The sequence below is a fragment of the Chiloscyllium plagiosum genome, unplaced genomic scaffold, assembly GCF_037043375.1.
Source record: "Chiloscyllium plagiosum isolate Xiang-an unplaced genomic scaffold, Cpla_swu_hap1 HiC_scaffold_44, whole genome shotgun sequence".
Lineage (NCBI taxonomy): Eukaryota > Metazoa > Chordata > Chondrichthyes > Orectolobiformes > Hemiscylliidae > Chiloscyllium > Chiloscyllium plagiosum.
In genome coordinates this window covers 6,494,533-6,519,513 of record NW_028270182.1, presented here as the reverse complement: position 1 = coordinate 6,519,513, position 24,981 = coordinate 6,494,533, and the positions used below count along the sequence as shown (strand labels likewise).

Sequence of the window (24,981 nt, the reverse complement as noted above, 5' to 3'; positions counted from 1 at the left end):
CTGTGGGCTTGGGTGGGGACGGGGGAATCTTTGTCAGCCTTCTCGTCTGATCGGTGTTAACACTTCCAGCTCCCTCTCAGCTTTGCCAGATCTGCACCTGAGCTGCTGTTGCCTGTCTCCTTAATCCCAGTTTTCGTTCTGTTAACCAATCAGAATTTGCAGCTGCAATGTAAAAACAAATCAAGGGTTTAACCTGGATTATAATGCTATGCGCCGTGTGTATGTGTGTTATTTGATTGTTTTAGGCTGCCTGTTCAGCAATTCGTGAAACTAGGACCTGGCTTAGTGAAAGTTTCCCTCCCACTTTGGGCCAGAATCCAGCTGCTCTGCCAGCGGCTTGGTCCCTGCTCTCACTTCGCTCGGCCGCCTGCAGAGGAGTGGGAAGCAGATGGTTTCGCCGGTCTCCTTGGGGCTCGCTGCTCTGGCCGGAGTCTTGCTGTGCCTGGCCACGCAGCTCCTGCAGTCAGCCGAAGTGGCGAGGCTCAGGAGGGAGCTGGAGGGGCTAAGGGCGGAGTGCGGTGACCAGGGCGACGGCAGGTCACTGGATGTGAGTTTGCAACCTTACCCTCAGAGTGGCACTTTGCAAGTGACAGAATGTGTTCGTGTAGAAACCGGGGAGAGCTTTGAGGCTGATTGTCTCAAAAGACTCGACCGTGTCGGCTGTTACTCGTTGATTGTCATTAGGTTTCGTTGCTCGTGCTCTGTCTGGAGCCCACAAATGAGATCAAAATTTGATATCTGTGTTTAAATGTACAGCATCAGTGACTTGTCACTGCAGGAATGGGGAAGCGAGGTGAAATAATTTTGAGTTGCAATCTGGAATAAACTGACTGAAATGGGGGGGGGGGGGGGGCTGGAGGCAGAAAGGAACTTGTAAAACTATGTTGCAGGGCCAATGAAAAGGAGCAGGGTGGATGGGGAAAATGCTTCTCATATTGGGCCGAATGGCCACTTTCTGTCACTTCAGGTTCAGCAAAGGGGTTGACGTTAATATTCCAGAGTTTCTGGGATGGGTCGCCTACCTGGTGGAATGCAAAGGATGTCATTTCTTAAACGTCCTGAGGAATGGTTTTAAAATTAATCAGCTATAAGGAAGCATCTTCGGCTAATCACTCTAGGTTAGGCCTCGCCAGAGAAACCAGGATTATCTCACAACCTCAAGAATCAGATTAACTAAACTGCTGGGGGCTAGTCCGGTAAGGAAATCTCACAGGATTTTTATTCACTCTTATTTTCTCTCTCTCCCCTCCCAGTGTTTCTTTTTAAACCAGTTGTAAGACACTTAAGAGTACTGAGTGTCACTGGGCTGAAGGGAGTACAGATTCTACCCGCTTTTTGGTTGCCTGTGGGAGTTGGGAGTGTGAGGAGTGGAGGATTAGTCAACCAAAGCAGGAACTTGGAGGTGGTTAAGAAACTTCCAGGAATACAGTTGGCAACCCTGTGTGACACTTCCGAGAGATGGAGCTATCAGGCTTGCATTATGCAAGAGGAGTTGGCCTGTTATGGATTCGTTATGAGACCCCAATTCCAGTTTTCGAACAGAATTTAACACCAAGCCACACTAGGAGATACAGTGGACAGAGGAACACCTTAAAGGAGAGAGGTTGAGGGACGGAATTCTAGAGCTCACAGTCCAGCCAGCTGAAGGTGTGGCTGCCAATGGGAATTGGAGGATGCTCAAGAGGCCAGAGTTGGCAGAGTGCAGAGATCTTGGATAGTCATAGGGGCTAGGGAAGATGACCAGGATTAGAGAGAAGCAATGAGACAGAAGAAGAATTTGAACACAAGTATGGGATTTTTTAAAATCAAGGCATTACTGGATGTGTCAATGAGCTTTAAAAGGTGATGGTGTGATCAGGACTTGGTGATGTTATGTCAGAGGGACACCAGTGGATGTATTGAAAGGGCTTGTCAGAGTAATTGATGGAAAAAGTCTACAAGTTTGACATTGCCAAGTGGATGGTTTTGTAGGACAGGTCTTTCAGTCTCTGTTTGTGCTTGCTAATGGGGTAACTCTCCTCATCAAATAGCTGAGTTTCCCTGGTAATGTGGGGAAATCAAGATGCAAAGACAAATGTGAGAGTACCACAGCTGTAAGTGATTCACTGTCTCCCAAACCTTTCCACCATCTACAAGTCAACAGTCAGGAGTGAGAAGGAATACTCTTCACTTACCTGAATAGGTGCAGCTCCAACAACACTCAAAGATGTTTGACACCATCCAGGACAAAGCAGCCCACTACATCACAAACACTCCCTCCCTCCACCACCAATGCTCAATGGATGTACTGCAGCAAGGCTCCTTCTACAAATTTGTGACCTCTGGCATCTGGAAGGTCAAGGGCAGCAGATGCACCACGCTGATTTGGAAGTACATCACCATTCCTTCAGTGTCACTGGGTCAAAATCCTGGAAGATCCTCCCTTACAGCATACCCACAGCAAATGGACTGCAGCGATTCAAGAAGGCAGCTCACCAGTACCTTCTTGGGTGGGTGGGTGGGCGGGGGGATAAGAATGGATGATTGGTTTGGTTTGGTTTGGTTTAGTAGGACAGCTGATTGGGACTAATGGCTGCCAACTTTAGTTAGACCAATTATGAAGGTTTGATCTAATTCTGGTTACCCCAGCCCCCACAAATGGGTCATGATGAGAGCTCTGACCTCCCCATGCCCTCCAACAATCAATCAAGAAATGAGCAGACCTTTCATTTGTTGGTAAAGTGTTGGAAAAGGTTATAAGAGATAGGATTTATAACCATCTAGAAAAGAATAATCTGATCAGGGACAGTCAGCACAGTTTTGTGAAGGGTAGGTTGAGCCGAACAAATCCTATTGACTTTTTTGACAAAGTGACTAAACAGGTAGATGAGAGTAAACCGGTTGATGTGGTGTATATGGATTTCAGCAAGCGTTCAATAAGGTTCCCCACAGTAGGCTATTATACAAAATGCGGAGGAATGGGATTGTGGGAGACATAGCAGTTTGGATCAGTAATTGGCTTACTGAAAGAAAATAGAGGGTTGTAGTTGATGAAACATGTTCATCTTGGTGTCCAGTTACTAGCGGCGTACCGCAAGGGTCGGTGTTGGGTCCACTGCTGTTCGTCATTTTTATAAATGGATGAGGGCTTAGAAGGGTGGGTTAGTAAATTTACGGACGACACTAAGGTCGGTGGAGTTGTGGATAGTGACGAAGGGTGTAGTAGGTTGCAGAGAGACATAGATAGGATGCAGAGCTGGGCTGAGAGTTGGCAAATGGAGTTTAATGTGGACAAGTGTGAGGTGATACACTTTGGACAGAGTAATCGGAATACAAAGTACTGGTAAGATTCTTGGGAGTGTAGATGAGCAGAGAGATCTCAGTGTCCACGTACACAGATCCCTGAAAGTTGCCACCTAGATTGACAGGGTTGTTAAGAAGGCATACAGTGTTTTGGCCTTTATTAATAGAGGGATTGAGTTCTGGAACCAGGAGGTTATACAGCAGCTGTACAAAGCTCTGGTACGGCCACACTTGGAGTATTGTGTACAGTTCTGGTCACTGCATTATAAGAAGGATGTGGTAGCTTTGGAAAGGGTGCTGAGGAGATTTACTAGGATGTTGCCTGGTATGGAAGGAATGTCTTACGAGGAAAGGCTGAGGGCCATGAGGCTGTTCTCATTAGAGAGAAGAAGGTTGAGCGGTGACTTAATAGGGACATACAAGATAATCAGAGGGTTAGATAGGGTGAACAGGGAGAGCCTTTTTCCAAGTATGGGAACAGCAAACACAAGGGGACACAACTTTAAAGTGAGGGGAGAGAAGTATAAGACAGATGTCAGAGGTAGTTTCTTTAGTCAGAGAGTAATAAGGGTATGAAATGCTTTGCTTGCAACGGTAGTAGATTCGCCAAGTTTAAGTGCATTTAAATCGACATTGGACAGGCATATGGATGTTCATGGAGTAGTGTAAGTGGGATGGGCTTCAGATTCGTATGACAGGGCGGCGCAACATCGAGGATCGAAGGGCCTGTACTGCGCTGTAATGTTCTATGTTCATTTCCTCGTTGGCTGATTCCTAGCTCTCCACTGGACAGACTTGATCCCCATTTTTGTTTTGCAGAAGCAGATATGGCTTCCAATGAAATTTAGTAAATGACGACGTAATTCTCCTCGGAAAATTTTCCCAGTCTGTCTGCTGGACATTTAACAAAGCTTCCTGCTAGAAGCTTGGTGATCCCAGTACTTGGGTGGGGGAGGAGGTAGAGAGGCATTCAGATTCAAGCATCCGGACGACTTCTGTGATTCCTCTTTATCCGGAATGTTCTCTTGTGACACTGACTAAGCAATGTGTTTTTAGCTGAAAGGGCCATTGTTTTGGCTGTGTGTGATGTAATCAAATATTGACAAGTTGCATTACTCACCATGGATTATTCCCAGGTTAAGATTGATTTCAGTTTTACACTCCTCTGTGTTTCAGTCTTCCAGCTGCCCATCGGATTTGAACTGTGTGGGAGTATTGTGTTTCAGTGGAGGGAGTGACACAGCATGGAGTAAAGAGTGGTTAATCCTCTCCAGGATAGGAGGTCTGATGATGCAGTGGGTAGTGTCCCTGCTTCTGAACCAGAAACTCCAGGATCCAGCCCCATTCAAGGGTTCGATGGCAAAAGAAATAATGCAGTTGACGATGTGGCCAAACTGGTTGAGTCTCAAACGTCCTTCCAACACAAGCTTATAGAGTGCAATGACCGTGTGAGAGATCCCAGGTTGGTGGTGCAAAGAATATAGGAGCCTCTGCTGTCACTATCCAGACTGCAACATGCACATGAAGGTATATGGTGCCATGGCAACACACACTGCTAGTGTGGGGCCCGCCCGGTGTATCACACATATAGGGTTTGATCTCCCATCCTGACTGGGGTAGAGATAACATTTATTTGCCGCTATCCTAGAAGGACTTTGCAACTCCATGAATCGGACCTGCCTTTGGACAGTGAATCCAGGAAGAGGAATTGTCCAGGGATGGAGAAAGATTAATCACCTGGAAACTCTGGCAAGGCACAACAGAAAAATCATAGTGAGGACAGATTGGTTTTGATCGGGTTGACAATAGAGAAGATAGTAGCTCTGTTTGGTAAGCTTGCCTTTATTGGTCAGTGCATTGAGTACTGTATAGGGGTAGTTGGATGTCATGTCATGGCTGTACAGGATATTGGTTAGGCCACTTTTGGAATACTGCATTCAATTATAGGAAACTTGAAAGGGTTCAGAAAAGATTTACAAGGATCTTGCCAAGAGAGGCTGAATAGGCTGGGGCTATTTTCCCATGACCATCGGACACTGAGGGGTGACCTTATAGAGGTTTATGAAATCATGAGGGGCATGGATAGGGTGAACAATCAAGGTCTTTTCCCCTGGGTAGGGAAGTCCAAAATTATAGGTTTAAGGTGATAGGGGAAAGATCTAAAAGGCACCTAAGAGGCAACCTGTTTTCCATCCAGAGAGTGGTATCAGAGGAAGTGGTGGAAACAGATGCAATTACAACATTTAAGAGGTATCTAGATTGATATATGAATAGGAAGGGTTTAGAGGGATGTGGGCCAAATGCTGGCAAATGAGACTAGATTCATTTAGGATATCTGGTTGGCATGGAAAAGTGGACCAAAGAGTCTTTCCCCATGCTGTACAACTCTATGACTGTGTGTGAGTGTGTGTGTGTGTTTGTTGAAGAGAGACCCAAACTGTAAACTGTCAATATGCAATAGTCATAAATTACTCCAACTGGGAATCCAGGAGAAAGTTCTTCCCCAGAGATGGAAGATGTAGAACTTGACCCCAGCAGGGAGTAGTCAAGTACAAGAGATATAATTAACTGCATAAATACATGAGGAAGAAAGGATTACAAGAACTTGCTGATTGGTTGAGATGAGCACTTGCATGCACCTGAGAGCAGATGAGCCAAATAGTCTGTTTCTATACATTTTAAGTAAGGAATCTGTTGGTGATGAGTGAACAGAGGGAAGGACAATGACCAAGAGTCATGAAGCATTCAATTGGAAAATGAGTGTATTCAGATTCTGATTGGCTGTGGGAAGGCAAGACACCACAGAGGTGCATGTTTCAGTCAATGAATGGGGAAGCAGCAGCAGAGTGGGAACATACTGAGTGGGTATGAAGAACGTCCAGGCTGGGGACGTAGTTTGGACAAAAAGCTGGCCTCACTGAACCAATGTTAATTGCATAACAACTGGTTCACTTTAGGGAGGAAATCTGCTGTCCTTAACCATTTTGGCCTACATGTAATTCAAAACCCAGTGGTGTGGTTGATTCTTAACTGCCATCTGGAATAGCCAAGCAAGCCATTTAGTTCAAGGGCAATTAGGGATTGGCACACCCCATGAACACACAAGAGATAAAGGGTGGGTGGAGAGGCTGGATCCAGACTTTGGCTTATACAATTAAGTGAACGCAGATATCAAAGTCAAGGACTGTTGCTAAGAGGTGAGACAAACAAGGAATGTGCTTCAACCTGCACTCCCAAGGTCTCTTTGCTCAGCAACACTCCCCAGGACCTTACCATTAAGTGTATAAGTCCTGCTCTGATTTGCTTTTCCAAAATTCAGTATCTCGCATTTATTTAAATTAAATTCCATCTGCCACTCCTCAGCCCATTGACCCATCTGATCAAGATCCCGTTGTACTCTGAGGTAACCTTCTCAACTGTCCACTACACCTCCAAATTTTTGTGTCATCTGCTAACTTACTAACTATACCTCTTATGTTCACATTCAAATCATTGATATAAATGATGAAAAGTAGTGGACCCAGCACTGATCCTTGTGGCACTCCACTGGTCACAGGCCTCCAGTCTGAAAAGCAACCCTCCACCCCCACCCTCTGTCTTCTACCTTTGAGCCAGTTCTGTCTCCAAATAGTAGTTCTCCCTGTATTCCATGAGATCTAATCTTGCTAACCAGCCTTCCATGAGGAACTGTGACATACGCCTTACTGAAGTCCATATAGATCACATCCCCATATCTGCCCTCATCAATCCTCTTTGTTACTTCTTCAAAAAACTCTATCAAGTTTGTGAGACATGATAGTCATGTTGACTATCCCTAATCAGGCCTTGCCTTTCCAAATACGTGCACATTCTGTCCCTCAAAATTCCTTCTAGTAACTTTCCCACCACCGATATCAGGCTCACCGGCTTAAAGTTCCCTAGCTTTTCCTTACCACCTTTCATCAATAGTGGCATCATGTTAGCCAACCTATGGTCTTCCGACACCTCACCTGTGACTATTGGGGGTAGTCTGGAACTAGACAGCATAGGTTTAGGGTGAGAGGGAATTGATAATAAAAAGGACCTAAGGGGCAACTTTTTCATGCAGACGGTGGTGTGTGCATGGAATGAGCTGCGGAGAAAGTGGTGGAGTACAGTATTAAAAGGCATCTGGATGCATAGATGAACAGGAAAGATTTAGAGGGATATGGGCCAGGTGCTGGCAAATGGGACTAGATTAGATTACGATATCTGGTTGATATGGACGAGTTGGACCGAAGGATCTTTTTCTGTGCTGTACATCTCTATGAATCTAATCCAGGAGAAAGCTGCCCAATGTACAGCAATGTCATTCCTGAAAGAATCAGCAGTAACCCTCAAAGGGAAATGGGGTGTATATATACGCAAAAGGAGGGCATTATTATATGTAGGACTGTTGAGGAAAGAGCAGAGGGGCATAAAATTAATTGGATAGTTTCAAAACAGATGCAGTGGGCTGAATGGCCTCTTGTGCGCTATCACTCTACAATTTTGATCAGATGTTCAGGATTTTGTAAAATTAAGAATTATAACAAGAATTAATAATTCAACAACAACCTGCAGCTGTATAGCATCTTTAGCATAACAAAACGTTTCAAAGTGCTTCTGACAGGCGCCACACAAGGAGATCAGGAGAGGTGATTAAATGCTTTGTAAGATGTAGGTCTTAAAGGAGGGGAGAGAGAAAGCAAGAGAGAAAAGGGAGAGATTAAGAGTTTTAGGGAGGTAACTGCAGAGTGTAAGGTCCCAGACAACCAAAGAGAAGGCCAGCCAATGGTAGAGAGAGGAAAATTGGGGGTGGGGTGCTCAATGCCAGGATTGGAGGGGTGTAGAGGCTTGAGGGGTTGAAGGAGGTTGTAGAGAAAGGGAGGAGGCGAGGCCATAGATGGATTGGAGAACAAAGGAAGAGAATATTCAAATGGGAGTGTTGCTGGACCAAGAACCAATGCCAGTCAGCAAATACAGCGAGGGAAGTGTTAACAGGACTCGCTGCAGGTTTTTTGTCCCTGTTTGTCACAGCAACTTACCCTTTAACTGTACTTCTGATGGGAAATGGAGAGCAATTTAGGAGCAATGGCTTGACATTTTGACATGTACAGTATATAATTATAGCATTCCATCAACAACATGTTTGACCTTTTAGCTTAAAATCTTTGTTTTTTGACTAGGACTGTAATGTTTAACTTTTTAATGCTATACTAAATGACTGTAATGTTTAACTTTTAAGTTCTTTCTTTTTACCTTGTTCTTAAGTGTTTGTACCAAGGTGCTAGACCTTCAGATGGCATCGTGTGGGGCAATATGAAAAACTTTTCACTGTAATCCTATGTACTTGAGTACACATGACAATAACGTCTAAGTCTAAATCTGAAACATCCATTGAAAATCCTTGAAGCCAGTAACGAAAGAGAAATCATTTTTTCTAATTCATCTCTGACTTGCCCTTAGTTTCTTTTGGCAGGCATTGACAGACTCTTGGTGTGTTTCCAGAACGTCCTACCCTATTCTGTTGCAGGGATCTGGGATTTGATCTTTGAAATCTGAGGTTATGGAATAGTCAAGCTAGTGCCAATGGTTTTCTGTCTCCCCCATGCTCTCACTAACCAGAAAAATGCTGCTAATTGCTGATTTCTCAATAGAAATTCCCGAAAACAGTAACTGCTGAAGCCAAGCCAACTGGACAAGGGTGAAGGGCCTGTGTAGTTAACTTGCAAGCAGCATTCAAGAAAAGATTCTGTATGTTCACAAGGGATTAGTGATATACCAGTAATGTCACTGGGTGAGGCACTTCTCTGTTGTTGTCTGGCCTATTCCCCATTGGAGTCACACCCATTTCCACTTCATCTAAAGGTTTAAGATGGACAGTGTCTGCAGGGACACCATGTGCAAAGTTCTGGCTAAAGGGGGAAAGAACGTACCCAACATCACCCTCATCCTGATTGCCACCTTTGTGTGTGTGGGGCTAATCACGGGGTGGCACGGTGACTCAGTGGCTAGCACTGCTGCCTCACAGTGCCAGGGACCCGGGTTCAATTCCTGCCTCGGGTGACTGTCTATGTGGAGTTTGCAAATTCTCCCCATGTCTGCGTGGGTTTCCTCCAGGTTCTCCGGTTTCCTCCCACAATCCAAAGATGTGCGGGTCAAGTGAATTGGCCATGCTAAATTGCCAACAGTGTTAGGTGCATTAGTTAGGGGTAAATGTAAGGGAATGGGTCTGGGTGTGTTACTCTTCGGAGGGTCAGTGAAGACTTGTTGGGCCAAATGGCCTGTTTTCATACTTTAGGGAATCTAATCTAATCAAGCTCTGCGTAGACCTTTAGTACTCAAATACCAAATTTCACTACATACCGAGGTTCTACCTGTCCCTAGTGTTGCAAAGGATTGGACTGGCCTCACACCTGTCCTTCATAGAGAAGTTTATAAAGAAAAACACCTTTAACCACAAGTCCGGCAGGATGTAGTCAGCACAAAGCATCCTCGAGACCCGGCTGGAAAAGGAGAGGGTGGACCCTGTTGGGGTGTTCCCTGAGCAGGCTGTCAAAGTCATTTGGCAGATGCCTTATAGCCAGTACTTTCCAACAAGCACCAAGCTATCACTTGGCTGGTGGTGAGAAGACCAGTAGCTGTGAGATCCTCTATATATGTCCAGACTCTGTGTGTCACCACACGCTGCCCTTGCAGCAACTGAGAGGGTGGAAAGACTGTCACACATCTCCTTCTGGAATGTGCCTTTGTAAAGGAAGCCTGGAGGAAGATGCAGCGGTTCCTGTCGAGGATTGTCCCGAGCAACTCCGTGATGCAGGACTCTGTGTTCTACCGTTTGTTCCCCAACACCGAGATAAACTTCAACTGCACCTTGAAGACCATCACCTTGGTGAAAGATGCTGTTTGGACTGCCTGAAATGTGTTGGTCTTCCGGAGCAAGGAGTTGACCCTGACTGAGTGTTGCAGACTGGCACTTTCCAAGGTCCAGGACAATGACAGGAGCACACTAAAACTTGGGGCAGCTGCCACCAAGATGCAGTGAGCAAAAACCACCATTGGAGGGTCTTTCTGGCCAAGTTAAATGGGGGCCTGTTCAGTTACCTTGATGCCTCAAATATTTGTAAATAGAGTTGTGTACAATAATAAATGCCTTTAGTTTATTTTTTGGATAGAATCACACCAATATTTGTTGTTTCTTCATATGCTGCTGCACAGAACTTAACTGCTTTAGCAACTATGTACGTATATAAATATTTTTATGAATAAAGTACATTTTTTAAATAATGAGAAAGGTAATATCACTGGGCTCCAGTGGCTCAGGTTAATGCTGTGCAAACCTGGATTCAAATCCTGACACTCTGAAATTTTTTAGTAATAAAATTTGCTATTGGAAGCTGGTCTCAATGACAGTCCCAATTAAACTTGTTCATTTTTGTAAAATAAATAATTTCTGGTTGACTAATGTCCTGTGGGGAAGGAAATCTGCCATCCCTAGCTGGTCTGGCCGTCATGTGACTCCAGACATCCAACAGTGTAGCTGATTCTTAACTGCTCTCTGAAATGGCCAAGTGAGCCACTCAGCTCAAGAGGCAAATTGGGATGGGAAACAAAAACATCACCAACAATGCGGTTCTCCCTCAGTGCTCACTCCCACACTGGGGCATGTCTGCTGGGATTATATGTTCTCTGGCATAGACACCTTGAGGTCAGAGGCAAGATTCATAGCATGGAAACAGACCCTTCGGTCCACACTGACCAGATATCCTAAATTAATCTATTCTCATTTGCTAGCATTTGGTACATATCGCTCTCTACTCTTCCTATAGATGTACCCATCCAATGTCTTTTAAATGTTGTCTTTGTACCAGCCTCCATCACTTCCTCTGGCAGTTTGTCCCATGATGTCTCTGCACTAAAAACGTTGCTACTTAGGTTCTATACTCTAGGCCACAGCTAACACTACAGTCAAAGTGGGACTTGGAGGTAAGATCTGATTAGACCAAGTACAATCCCAGATACTAATCAATGGCTCAGAAAGAGGAGGGAATGTCATTAGAGGTGGCATTTTGAGAAGTTTCTCACTTTGGGGCAGTGCAATTTGGGCATTTTCCAGATTAACTCTCCCAAAGATTGAGACCCAAACTCGGTCTGTTGAGTTGCGTTTCTCTTTTGGAATGACCCTCTGACCCTGGCTCTACCCACAGGTCTCCCCTGCACTGGGTAACAAGAGGTCACCTAGCAACACCTTGCCCGCAACTCCACACTGGGACCCACTGCATCCTGCCCATTTCCACCACAGGGAACCAGAGCGACAAACTCTCCGTGTGGAACGAGACTCCGGGAGCAAACTGAGGCACAGGCAGAGAAGTGAGCATAAGCAGATAATTTGGTCTCCGTTTCATTCACCGTCCTTTCAGCCCTGGTTTGGACATTGACTGACCTCAAAGTAGCAATCTCAGGAGCTATTTCCCAATCTGAGGGGTGGTGTACCAGTTTAGAGATTGTATATCAATTTTAAAGGGCCAGTGTACCGATCTCAGAGGCAGTGTACAAATTTCATAGACAGTGTGCCAATCTCAGGGGTATGGGTTCAAGTCCCTTTCCCCAGAGCATCAACTGAAACTTGGAGTGTAGGCCTGAGGGACCACAGTATGTGTGTGATATTAAAGTGAGACTTTCTCTCTCATTTGAATGCAGATGGTCCCCAGGCTGCTATTCTGAAATGGAGGGTGAGTAGGGGTGTGGTTTAGGTGTCTCAAGACTAATATTCATCCCTCAAACAATCTCATCAAATCAGATTATTGACTCATGGGAGCTTGCTGCGCATAATTTGGCTGCTATATTTCCTACATTAGCACATTGACTACATTGCAAAAGCCACTTGGTCTGGTGTAAAGCGCTGGCGGGGAGGAGGCAGCAGCAATGTCTCAGGTTGTGAAGCTCATGACAGAAATCAAAGTGCTGAATCAGTAAATATGTCACTCTGCCTTATATCAATGTTCTTGCTGACAGTAAAAGTTCCTCTGATATTGGAAACTGTCCCTCAAACTAATTCTGCCCAGATGGATTTACTCAGGTTGAGACAGAAGGTTCACCTCTGGGCATAAACTGCCATTTCCGTTGAAGTTGAGTCACAGATTGATGCAACCTATGTTTATTGAAACATTCTAATGCAGGAGTAGGCCATTTGGTCCTTTGACTGACCTCAAAGTAGCAATCTCAGGAGCTATTTCCCAATCTGAGGGGTGGTGTACCAGTTTAGAGATTGTATATCAATTTTAAAGGGCCAGTGTATTCAACTTGATCATGGCTGATCATTTGACTTTCAACAAGAACAGCAATCTGCATTTATACAGCACCTACGATTTTGCCAACGATCATTTCACAATTCCAATTTCCAAATAAAAATCTAACACTGAGCCACACAGGGAGGTATTAGAAGAGACAGCCAAAAGTTTTCAGTGAAAACAAGGAGGTTTTTGAAGACTGTCCTAAAGGAAAAGGGAGGGAGAGGAAGGTAGAGAGATTTACAAAGAATATTTTAAAGTTTAGGGTGCAGGCAACTGAAAGGGGCAAAGGTGGGAGTTATAAATGTAGGGGAAGGGAAATAGACAAGAGGTAGTAGTCAGAGGAGCGTAGTGACCCGAGATGTCACAGGGTTGTGTATAAGAAATGGGAGTAAAATTTTGTTCAGTTTATCACGGTTGCTCCACCATTCAATAGAAGCACAGTTGACTTCTACCTCAATTTCTAATCCTGTTCCACGATTTCGTTAGTTTCCTAAAAAATCAATTAATCTCTGTCATTCTTCATTCATAACCGCCTAAGATAATCATAAAATCTCACAACACTCTTAGTGATGACATTTCTCTTCACCTCAAGCTCACAAGAAGTCAGCCATTTGAGACTATATCCTAGACTCCTCAGTAAGGAAGATCATTACCCCACCTATTAACTATCAAGCTCCTTGAGATTCCTGCTATGTCCTCCTTAGGTATGAGAACCAAAACTGTACACAATACTTCTGGTTTGACTGCACCAAAGTTCTGCATAATTGCAGTCAGACTTGAACCTTCTGAGCGGGGCTTTGAGGAGGGTGGAGTTACTGCTGAAAAGACCAAAGTTTTGCTCACATCAGGACAAACGCAAGATTGCTAAATTTTAAAAAATCACAACAATTTATACTATAGGAGAAAAAGAAACACACAGTTTCCTGTTGCCTTCTCCTGGCAATACATCACAATCAACTTACCAATCAATCAGCATCCTTTTCTTCTGCAGTACACATTGTTGTGATTGTCTAAAATTTGGCATTCTTGCATTTGTCCTGATGAGCGCAAGGTGCAAGTCTTTTGCAATGTGTCTCTCTTTTTAGCAATGTTCAGGCTGGAATAAGGGAGAAGCAAGATCATGGAGTGGATTTGAATGCAGTTTCATCATGTGGTTGGTTTGCTGACCCATCTGTAAGTGATGCCATGGGGTTTGTGGAAGGAGTTTGAGTTGTAATCATTGTTACTGACCCTTGTTCTCATTCGTTCCAGGAAGAAACTCATTGATTCACCTAGCACCAACCTCTTATCAATCAGAGGGTGAGTAAAGGCTGGGATATTGTCAATGGACAGGAACAAAATGTGAGACTTTAGTCCCAGGGAACAGAATTCCAGAACCTTGTATCATCCTTAGCAACTCCAACTCCTGAGTATTCAAACATAGAATACTCAGGAGTTTGGGAGTTACAGGGTTTGAGAGGGAGTTGTTAGGAAGGGATTGAGTGTTCGATGTCTTGAAAGGATGGAGGGGATGGTATGTAGGAGGGGAGGATGGAGGGGGAGGGTTTGGGAGGAGATGGGAATGGAGGTGGGGAGAGACGTTGAGATGGATGGAGTGGTTGTAGGGATTGACAAAAGGAAGGAGATTGAGAGGGACAGGGAGAAAGTGAGAGGACAGAGGCAAGGGATTGGGAGAAATAGGGAATTGGAGAAATGGAAAGGTTGAGTAAGGTGGAGAGGATGAGGAAGAACATGGAGATGGAGACAAACGAGAGGAAGAGAGAAAGAGCAGAGGCAAGGGATGAGTGGGACAGAGAAATGGGAGGGTGGTAAGTAGGGCCAAGGTAGGTGGAAGGGTTCAAGTTGTAAGGGAGAAGTGGGGTCAACAGCTTCAGAATATTCCATGATTGATAGCTTAAAACCAGATAATTAGTAGAATTTGATGAAAATGTTCAATAGGGTCAATAAAGAGAAACTAAATCATCTGGTGGAGAGAATTCAGAACTTAAAATTAGAGGCAGGCCATTTAGGAGGGATGTTTGGAAGCACATTTATTGATAATCCTTCAACAGGATGTCGGTGTTGCTGGCTGGGCCAGCATTTATTGCTTAACCCTGGCTGACCTTGAGAAAGTGGTAGTGAGCTGCCTTCTTGAACTATTGCATTGTATGGTGTAGGGACACCCAAAGTGCTGTTAGGGAGGGAGTTCCAGGATATTGACCCAGAAACACTGAAGGGACAGTGATATATTTCCAAGTCAGGATGGTGTATGACTTGCAGAATGTGTGTTCTCATATCTGCTGCCCTTGTCCTTCTAGGTGGTAGAGGTCATGGGTTTGGAAGATGCTGTTTAAAGGAACCTTGAAAACAAAACTGTAACTCTCTAATCTGAAAAATGCTGTCAAGGTTGAGAGTCAATTGGAAATTTTTAGCGGGGTAAGGAGCTGAGTTTCAGAACAGAGATGAGTAGAGTGACAATACAGATCGGCCAAGATCTTATTAAATTGTAAAACAGGACTGAAAAGTTGGAAAGGCCTGCTCCGATGTTCCTTGATGCTAGAGAGGTTGGTTGGATTTACTGGTTGGAGAGGGGGACAAGTGATAGTCCAGAACTGGAAAACTGCAGACCAAGTCTGGGGTGAAGGGTCTCGAGTTAATGTTCTTGATGAAGAATGACCAATGCTGCCCCTGTTACCCAGCGGAGATGCACAGTTAATGGCTAAGGACATGATTGAGGTAGGCTGCGACAGCTGCAGTTCAATCGCCTTGCACCATTTGCTTTCTTGGCTTCTCAGTGAAGGGTGGATAAGGCACTGGAAGACATCCAAGTAATTAAAGAAAGAGGAGGAGAAGATACAGAGTTCATGAGAGGAAAGCTGGTAATATTTATCAGAATGATAATGTGCATTGTCTCTGTGTTTTCCCTGACGCTTCTTTTAGGTGACAATACCATTATTCACTGGCAGAAGATCATACATACCGGGCAATCCTTCGAACAGAACAACAGTACAATTGCCATTAAAGGGAATGGTTACTATCTTATTTACACTCAGGTATGGAGAAGGCTGCACTTTCAATAGCCAGAGGCTCAAGCCAGGTGCTTTGGTCAGGGATGGATGTAGCTTATTGTCTGAAGTGAAGCTGATCCCTAAATATTGACTTGGTTTGAGGGAAAAGGAGAAATGAGAGCGAGAGCGAGAGACAGAGATGGAATGAATGAATGAAGTGAATGAAGCACTGAATGAAAGAAAAAAATTAGCATATGAATAAATGAATCAAAATTAATAAGTATGTTAATGAGATGCTGACTTGGCCAGCATTTATTTCCCATCCCCAATTGTTCCACTTAAGAATCAATTGAATTACCAAGAATCTGGAGTCACATGTATGCCAGACCAGGTTAGGGTGGCAGATTTCCTTTCCAAAAGGGCACAAGTAGCCCAGATCATGTTAAACAGAATCTGGAAAGTGGTTACACGGGTCACCATTAGTCTATACCTTTCTTGAGTTCTAATTCAAAAGTCATATAGCTATGGTGAGATTCAAACAAACCCACATTCCCCAGAACATTAGCCTGGGACTCCAGTCCTAACTATTTATATTAGCAAGTTGTTGTGATCTGGAATGCACTGTGATTCCTTCATTTGAGGAGGTAACTAGAGATCCTGATGGGGTCGGACAGTGGGGAGAGGGCTTGTTATACCTCCAATACTGACAGCCGTTTCAACACTGTACCCAGGTCCTGTATAAGGACCGGACGTTTGTCATGGGTCATGTCGTAAAAAGAAAGGAACAGAACAGGCAGAAAGAGGAAGAGACCCTGCTCAGATGCACACAGAATATGCCTGAGGAACAGCCTTTCAACACCTGCTACAGTGCAGGTAAGTATTCTCTTCTGCTATTGCACTCCATCATTCCAAAGTAGATGTATTCCCGTTCATAATATCTTCTTTCATTTCCTGTTTGTTGGAGGGAAAATTATATCAGGAATATTAATGGCTGTCTTTGTCTAACACGGCTCACATTCTGCTGTGATTTCAAACTGGCCACTGTATAATGGAGCTTCAGAGTATTATAGTGTTAACAAACTCAGAATTCAACAATTAGGTGACAATTTCCATATTGATGGTGTATAGATTCCTCTGTTAAACGTTTAGTTCCATAATTGCTTCTATTGGAACACAGAACTGTACAGCACAGGAACAGGCCTTCAGCCCATAATGGTGTACCGAATAGAACACCAAATTAAACCAATACTTCCTGCCTGCCTGCTGTTGGTCCATATGCCTCCATTCCTTGCATATTCCTGTGCTTATCTGAAAGTCCCTTAAACACCCCTTTCATTTCTGCCACTACCACCACCTCTAGTAGCACGTTCCAGACTCCTACCACTCTGTATAAAACTCGCACAACGCCTTTGAACTTTTCCCCCTCTCACCTTAAATATAAGCCCCCTAGTTTTAGACGTTTTAACTCTGAGAAAAAGATTCAACCCTATCTATGTTTCTCATAATTTTATAGACTTCTATGAAGTCTCCCCTCAGCCTCCATTGCTCCAGAGAAAAGAACCCGAGTTTTGAAAATATTTATAGCTCAGGTTGAGGTTCTGGACGTGAGTTTGCTTGCTGAGCTGGAAGGTTCAGTTTCAGATGTTTCATCACCATACTAGGTAAATCACTGGTGTTCTGTCCCGCTTTTTATTTATGTGTTTAGGTTTCTTTGGGTTGGTGATGTCATTTCGATTCCTTTTTCAGAGGATGGTAGATGGGGTCCAAATCAATGTGTTTGTTGGTAGAGTTCTGGATGGAATGCCATGCTTCTAGGAATTCTCATGCATGCCTTTGTTTGGTTTGTACTAGGATGGATGTTTTGTGTCAGTCAAAGTGTATTCTTCTTCATCTGTATATAAGGATACTAGTGATAGTGGGTCATTTCTTTCTGTGGCCAGCTGACATTCATGAATCCTGGTGGCTAGTTTTCTACCTGTTTGTCCAAAGTAATGTTTATTAAATTCCTGCACAGTCTTTGCAGTCTTCCTCAAAAAAGAGGAGGAAAACAACAACAAACTGCCATTCCTAGATGTCACAATAGGAACGGGGAACTTCAAACCAGCGTCTGCAGGAAAACCACACATATGGACCAAATACTTAACTACTTAAGCAATCATACCAACATCCACAAACAAAGCCGCATTCGGACATTATTTCAATGAGGCACCACACACGGCAGCACCAAGGAACTATGAACAGCAGAAGAAAACCACCTATATAGCATATTCAAGAAGAACAGGTACCCAATAAACACAATCTGCTGATTTCTCAACAACAAACCCAAACACCTAGACAAAATGCACTCAGAAACCCTAACCACTTTACCCTTCATCAAAGACATCTCGGAAATGACTACCAGACTACTCCGGCCTCTTGGCATCATGGTAGCCCACAAACCAACCAACACATTTAAACAGCAGCTAATGAACTTAAAAGACCCTATACAAAGAACATGCAAAATGCACATTATCTACAAAATATCTTGCAAGGACTGTAATAAATACTACTTTGGACCAAGTGGCTGAAAACTCGCCACCATGATTCATGAACATCAACTTGCCACAAAAACCTACTATCATGACCCACTATCACTGGTATCCTTACATACAGATGAGGAAGAACACCACTTCGACTGGGACAACACATCCATCCTAGGACAAGCCAAACAGAGACATGCACGAGAATTCTTAGAAGCATAGCATTCCATTCAGAACTCTCAACAAACACATTGATTTGGATCCCATCTACCAAAAAGCAGAAATGACATCACAAACCCAAGGAAGCCTAAACACATAAATAGAAAGCAGGACAGAACACCAGTGCTTCACCGGAGGCTCACTGATGATGTTACCTAGTATGGTGATGAAATGTCTGAAACTGAATCTTCCAGCTCAGCAAGCAAACTCACATCCAAAACAACCCAAGTTTTTCTTGCCTCTCCTTATAGCTCATACCCTCTAAACCAGGCAGCATCTTGGTAAACATTTCTGTACCCTCTTCAAAGCCTCCACATTGTTCCTGTAATATGGTGACCAGAATTGAACACAATACTCGAAGTGTGACCTAACCAAAGTCTTATAAAGCCGCAATATGACATCCTGACTCTTGTACTCAATTCAGCACATACTCATTGACAGTGATAGCTATTAAAACTCAAATACATACTTATGACAGGGTTGTTGATGTATTATAAGAGCATAAGTAATAAAATCAGGAGAAGGGCATTCAGCAGTTTGAACCTGTTCCACCATCCAAAAAGATCTCAGGTGATCTTCCACCCTTCTTAGATCACATTTACCTTTGTGACCAGAAGTCACTAGAATGCAGGAAGTTGAGAGGCATCCTGACAGAAATTTATAAGATTGTGAATGGCATAGATAGCTTCATATTTTTCACTCTTTTTCCCAGGATGGAGAGGTCAATTACTAGGGGACACAGGGAGGGGGTGGGTGTTTAAAAGAGATGTGCAAGGCAAGTCTTTCACACAAAAGGGAGGTGAGTGCCTGGAACGTATTGCCAGAGGAGGTGGTGGAAGCAGACACAATAGCAGCATTCAAGAAGCACCTGGACAAAGACATGAATAGGAAGGGAATAGAGGGATACGGATCTTGTAAGCGAAGCGAAGATAATTTTCGTATGTGTTGGCGCAGGCTTGGAGGGCCTGTTCCTATGCTGTATTGTTCGATCAATCACAATACTGAATATACTTATCGACTGAGCACTCACAGCTCTCTGAAGTAGAAAATTCCAAACTAAAATATTCATAACTATTTGACTGAAGACATTTCTTCTCATCTTGACCCTAAATGACGATTGCCTTACTGAAAGGCATTCTCCATCAGTTCTACATTCTCCAGGTGGGGAAATAATTTCTTCACATACACCTTCAAGCACTCTAAGGACTTTATACATTTCAGTGAGATCACATCTTATTCATTCAAGCTCCAGTGAATATAGGCCTATTCTACTGAATCTCTTCTCATACGATAACTCTTTCATTCCAGGAATCAGTCTGGTGAACCTTTTTTGGCCCACCTCACACACAAGCTTGGTTAATGCAAGATTAATTGCCTACTGTGCTCCTCACCAAAGTCCTATATAATTGCAAGCAATCTTGCTTGCTCGATTTTGGAAAGTAACTTACAATAGAAATGTTGATCCATTAAGAAAGGAACGGGTAAGGCCATTCAGCCCCTTGAGACTGTCCAATGAAATCATGCCTGATCTGCATTGTAACGGCATCTAGCCACTTTAGTTCTGTAACATGTAACCCCCTTGCCAAACAGAGGTCTATCAATGTCAGTTTTGAAAAGCCATTAGCATCAATTATTTTTATCAGATGGACAACTCAGTGAAAAACTGCTTCCTGACATTGCCTGAGTGGCCTGGCTTGAATTTTAAGCTTCTATCACCTCCATCCCCTATTCTGGATTGCCTACCATCAGAGGAAATATTTTTCTTTATTAAACTGATCAAATACATTACTTGTCTTCAACATAAGTAAAGGCACCAAAAGACAATGACTCTTAACTCAGCTCCCCTGTTTGAAATGACTTGTTTACTCAGATGTTAGACTTTCAAGATAGATTGCACTTCTATAGCTTCTTCCACCTCTAGGAATTAAATTCATTACAAATAATGCAATGCCTTTTTGGTAGTGCAATCATCATTGTAATGTTGGAAATGCAAACAGAAAGACCCTACAAATCTTAGTGTAAATGTAACAAAATACTAGATAATCGACTTTTATAGCGAGGTTGGTTTGAGCATAGATATTGAACAGGTCTGTACTGTTCCCTTTTGAAATACAATACAACCACAGCAATTTTTACACCTACCCTGAGGGGCAGACAAGGCATTGTAACTGAAAGGTGCTACATCCTCACATGTAGCACTTCCTCATTGGCATTATAGATCAAATCTAGAGCACCATGATCAATACTGGGCAAAGCTTAAGGGGAGGATCAGTAGAATATACTCCTCAGAATGATACCTGGATGCAAAGAGTTTATTCATACGTGGAAATTACACATTTGTTTGTGTCCTTTCGAATACAATTCTTTGGAATTTAAGTGAAATTTGATCAGTAGAGAGAAACTGTTCCCTTGATTGACTAGTCTTGGAAAAAGTGAACTAGAATTAGAATAATCTTTTCCAGCATAAAATTTGGGAACACTTCTGCAGTAAAGGTATGGAAGAATATTGAAACCTTTTTCAGAAATGGTAATTTGATGCTCAGTAGTTTAATTTTAAATCTGACATTGTTAGGGTGCTCTTAACTGTACATATAAATGATATAAAACAATGGCAGGTACATGGAGTTTGACTGCAGATCTGCCATTATTCTCATGGAATGACAGAAAGGTTCATGGGGCTGAATGGATTTCTCCTTTTCCTATCAGTAAGGTTTTATATTCAAAGAATTTGCATAAATAGATCATTTAGAGTCAGAGTTATACAGCACGGAAACAGACCCTTCAGTCCAACTCATCCACTAGTCCCATTTGCCAGCATTTGGCCCATATCCCTCTAAACCCTCCCAATTCATGTGCCCATCCAGATGTTTTTGCACACCCCACCGGTCCCTTTCAAACCTTTCCTCTCTCACCTTAAACCTATGCCCTTTAGTTTTGGACTCCCCTACCCTGGGCAAAATACCTTAGCTATTTACCCCATCCATGCCCCTCATGATTTTATAAACCTCTATAAACGTCACCCCTCAGCCTCCGATGCTCCAGGGAGAAAAGCCCCAACCTAATCAGCGCCGCTCCCTATAGCTCAAACCCTCCAGTTGTGGTAATATACTTGTAAATCTTTTCTGAATCCATTCAGGCTTAAAAACATCTTCTCTATAGCAGGGAGACCAGAACTAAACACAGTATCTAAAAGTGGCCTAACCAATGTCCTGTACAGCTGCAACCATTATATCCCAACTCCTGAACTCAATACATTGACCAATGAAGGCAAGCATACTAAACACCTTCTTCATCACCCTAACTACCTGTGACTCCACGTTCAAGAAACTATGCTCTTGCCAGCATTTTTGCTGCTCGAGCTCTTCTCATTCTTCCTCCAGGATAATCCACTATCCCTTCTTCCTCATACACTTATGCAATTCCCCAGAAAAATACATCGATCTTGTTTTTATACTGAAGATAATTTGTTTTCTCTATTCTCCTTTTGAAGGTATCTACAAGCTACAGAAAGGGGACATCATAGAACTGGTGATTCCTCGGAATTCTGCGACCATTGTCATGGAGAAAGATTCGACTTTCATGGGATTGATGAAAGTGTGACCTAACCATAGAGTCATAGAGATGTACAGCATGGAAACAGACCCTTCGGTCCAACCTGTCTATGCCGACCAGATATCCCAACCCAATCTAGTCCCACCTGCCAGCACCCGGCCCGTATCCCTCCAAATCCTTCCTATTCATATACCCATCCAAATGCCTCTTAAATGTTGCAATTGTACCAGCCTCCACCACATTCTCTGGCAGCTCATTCCATACACATATCACCCTTTGCGTGAAAAAGTTGCCCCTTAGGTCTCTTTTATATTTTTCCCCTCTCACCCTAAACCTATGCCCTCTAGTTCTGGACTCCCCGAGCCCAGGGAAAAGACTTTATCTATTTATCCTATCTATGCCCCTCATAATTTTGTACCAGAGGGGCTATCCATCACCTGACATCTTCCCCAGCAGCAGCCATCATGCACTTTGAGCTCATTTTGTGTTTTTTTCATCTCAAACTCTGCTGGCTCCCCCAAGCTCTTGTGATTTGGATTTTTTGTCCCTTTTTGTCCTTATCTCCCCAACTGGGGAGAAATACGCAGTCCCTCCAACCTGTTCCATTGCCAATTGTGAAATTACATCCAGAGATGTCCTCTCCGCACACACCATGTTTTCCTCTTCCTCTGATATGTGGCTCATTCTATCTGCACACATTTCTTGGGAATTCTCTTCCAAACCACCTCGGCTGTATAACTTTTGGTTTCTTAAGAACCTTAACACAGAGATCACAACTTTTGGTAGGATTTTTACCTTTGAGTCACAAGATTCTGTGTTTGAATTTACGTAGGGCTTGAACATAAAACTCAAGCTGTCAATACTTAAGATTGTGGCTCAGTTGGTGGTACTGATTTTCCAATGAGACATTCAACCCAGGTTTGGTTTGACGTAAAAGATCCCACAACACTACTTTTACTAAGAGCAGGGGAGAAATCCCTATTGACCTGGCCAATATTTATTCCTCAGTCAACATCACAAAAACGGGTGATCTGGTCATCACCAGGGGTGGCACTGGCTAGCACTGCTATCTTACGGCGCAAGGGACCAGGGTTCAATTCCAGCCTCGGGCGACTGTTTATGTGAAATTTGCACATTCTTTCTGTGTCTGCGTGGGTTTCTTCCCACAGTCCAAAGACATGGAGGTCAGGTAAATTGGCCGTGTTAAATTGCCCACAGTGTCAAGGGATGTGCAGATTAAGCGTAGGAAATGCAGGGTTACAGGGATAGGGGAAGGGTGGGTGGCATGCTGTTCGGACGGTCTGTATGAACTAGATGGGTTGAATGGCCTGCTTCCACACTGTAGCGATTCTATAATTCACCACATTGCTGTTTGTGGGAACTTGCTGTGTGCAAACTGTCCACCATGATTCCATTGCAATGATGACGATATCTCAATGATGACGATATTGGCTGTGAAGCACTTTGGGATATCCACTGGTTGTCAAAAGAGCTATATAAATGCAGGTCTATCTTGGTTTACTAACTCCTGTACCCAATTTGAATTGGTGTAAGAGTATAGATATTTTTAATCAACCTGTTCAGAGATGTATGACACACCTCGAGTAGGTGGGACTTCTAGTTCAGAGGTAGGGACATTAGCAGGGCATATACCCATGCTAAACAATTCCAATTAATTTTCACAAATGAAAACAAATACTTGATTGTAAATCCAACACTGAATTGGTGATCCTAGCCATTGGAAGCTCTGGACAAAGAGTACAATGATTGAAAAATCCTGCATTTGAGTCACCCTCCCCGTTCCTTGCCAGCTGATAGGATCACCCAATCAAACAGCAGATTTCTCCCAGTTATCCTGCCATTACTAAAACATTACTGCTCCCCACAAACAATGTTCTGAAATCAGAATTTAAATTAAACAAAGACCCTGTCACATTTTGACTGGTTTGGCATATAGCCATGACCTGAAAATGAGTTATAATTCCACAAAGCAATTAATAGAATCAGAACCATTAAAAATGACCGTCTGAGGAATTCCATCTCTCCAGTGAACTTTTCCTGTACTAGTTGCTAATTCTGTGTTGACATTTCTTGATATATCAGTGTTACTTTCTTTGTTCCATCACTGTGGCACAGATATGCCAATTCCTAGGTTTTGTAGGACAATAAAATGTTGGTGTTTACAGTTAAATATAAATTAAAAAGAGCAATGTTGTTCTGATTTGAGATGGTTCTTATAGAATGTCAGACATAAGTAAAAGTTGGACATCCTGGATATTTTTACTACAAGCTAATTAACTCAAGATTTAATGAGATTACAGCCTTCTGCTGTCGGTGGAAAATAACACCAGAAAAGCTTTAAAAGAAATTTGCAAAACTATGGAGAAGAGGGTGGCAAGTGAGACAAAATGAGTTGTGCTCATGCGGGCAGGTGGGCCAAAAGGCTGTGCTGTAACTATTTTATAATTCTATAATACTAATTCACATCAGCATGGTTTAGAGTGGGAGCAGATGTCTTGCTGAAAGATCAAAAAAGGCTGTCTGTGAATTTTAAAATCATGCTGATCCTTTGGTTTAACCAGGCAAAGTTGGCACATGGCTTCATACAGATCTGAATTACAGCAGGATCAGTGTGAACCTTAATTGTGTGAGGTCTCTGACTAATTTAATTTGATCCTGTCTTGATGCAATTTATTGACAGCAGACATATTTAGCCACGGCCAATCACCCAGTCTCAGCAACACACCCCTCCCCATTCATCTCTATGTCTCATGTTGCCTCTACTAAGTCATTAGAAGAGCGATACAGTTAACCACCCCTCCTTCTTCTTTCTTGGCATGGTCCTGCAACTTCTTTTCCCTTTCAGTATTTATTCAATCCTCTTTTGAAATTTGCAATTGAATTTATTTCCACCGCCCTTTCAGACAGCGTTTTCCAGATAAGCAAAACTTGCTGCACTAAAGGTAACAATCACTGCCCTCTCTGTTTCCATTTGCAATTAAAGTTATTCCACGTCCTGTGATATCTTGCCGTTGGAAAGAATTTATCTACCCACATCCATGACTTCAAACACTTCTATTCAATTTTGCCTGAACTGTTCACGTTCTCAGGAGAACAATCCCAGCTACT

At 43.2% G+C, this 24,981-nt stretch overlaps 1 protein-coding gene across 1 annotated transcript; it reads left to right on the top strand.

Annotated features, from left to right (window-relative positions):
- Positions 1 to 286: 286 nt before the first annotated feature.
- On the top strand, positions 287 to 24,073 carry tnfsf13 (TNF superfamily member 13). Its single transcript, XM_043683452.2, has 6 exons — positions 287 to 547; positions 11,490 to 11,652; positions 13,827 to 13,874; positions 15,495 to 15,607; positions 16,294 to 16,435; positions 21,791 to 24,073. Exons 1-6 carry the CDS (start codon positions 389 to 391, stop codon positions 21,898 to 21,900), a joined length of 735 nt encoding a protein of 244 aa, XP_043539387.1. The 5' UTR covers positions 287 to 388; the 3' UTR covers positions 21,901 to 24,073.
- Positions 24,074 to 24,981: the final 908 nt, after the last annotated feature.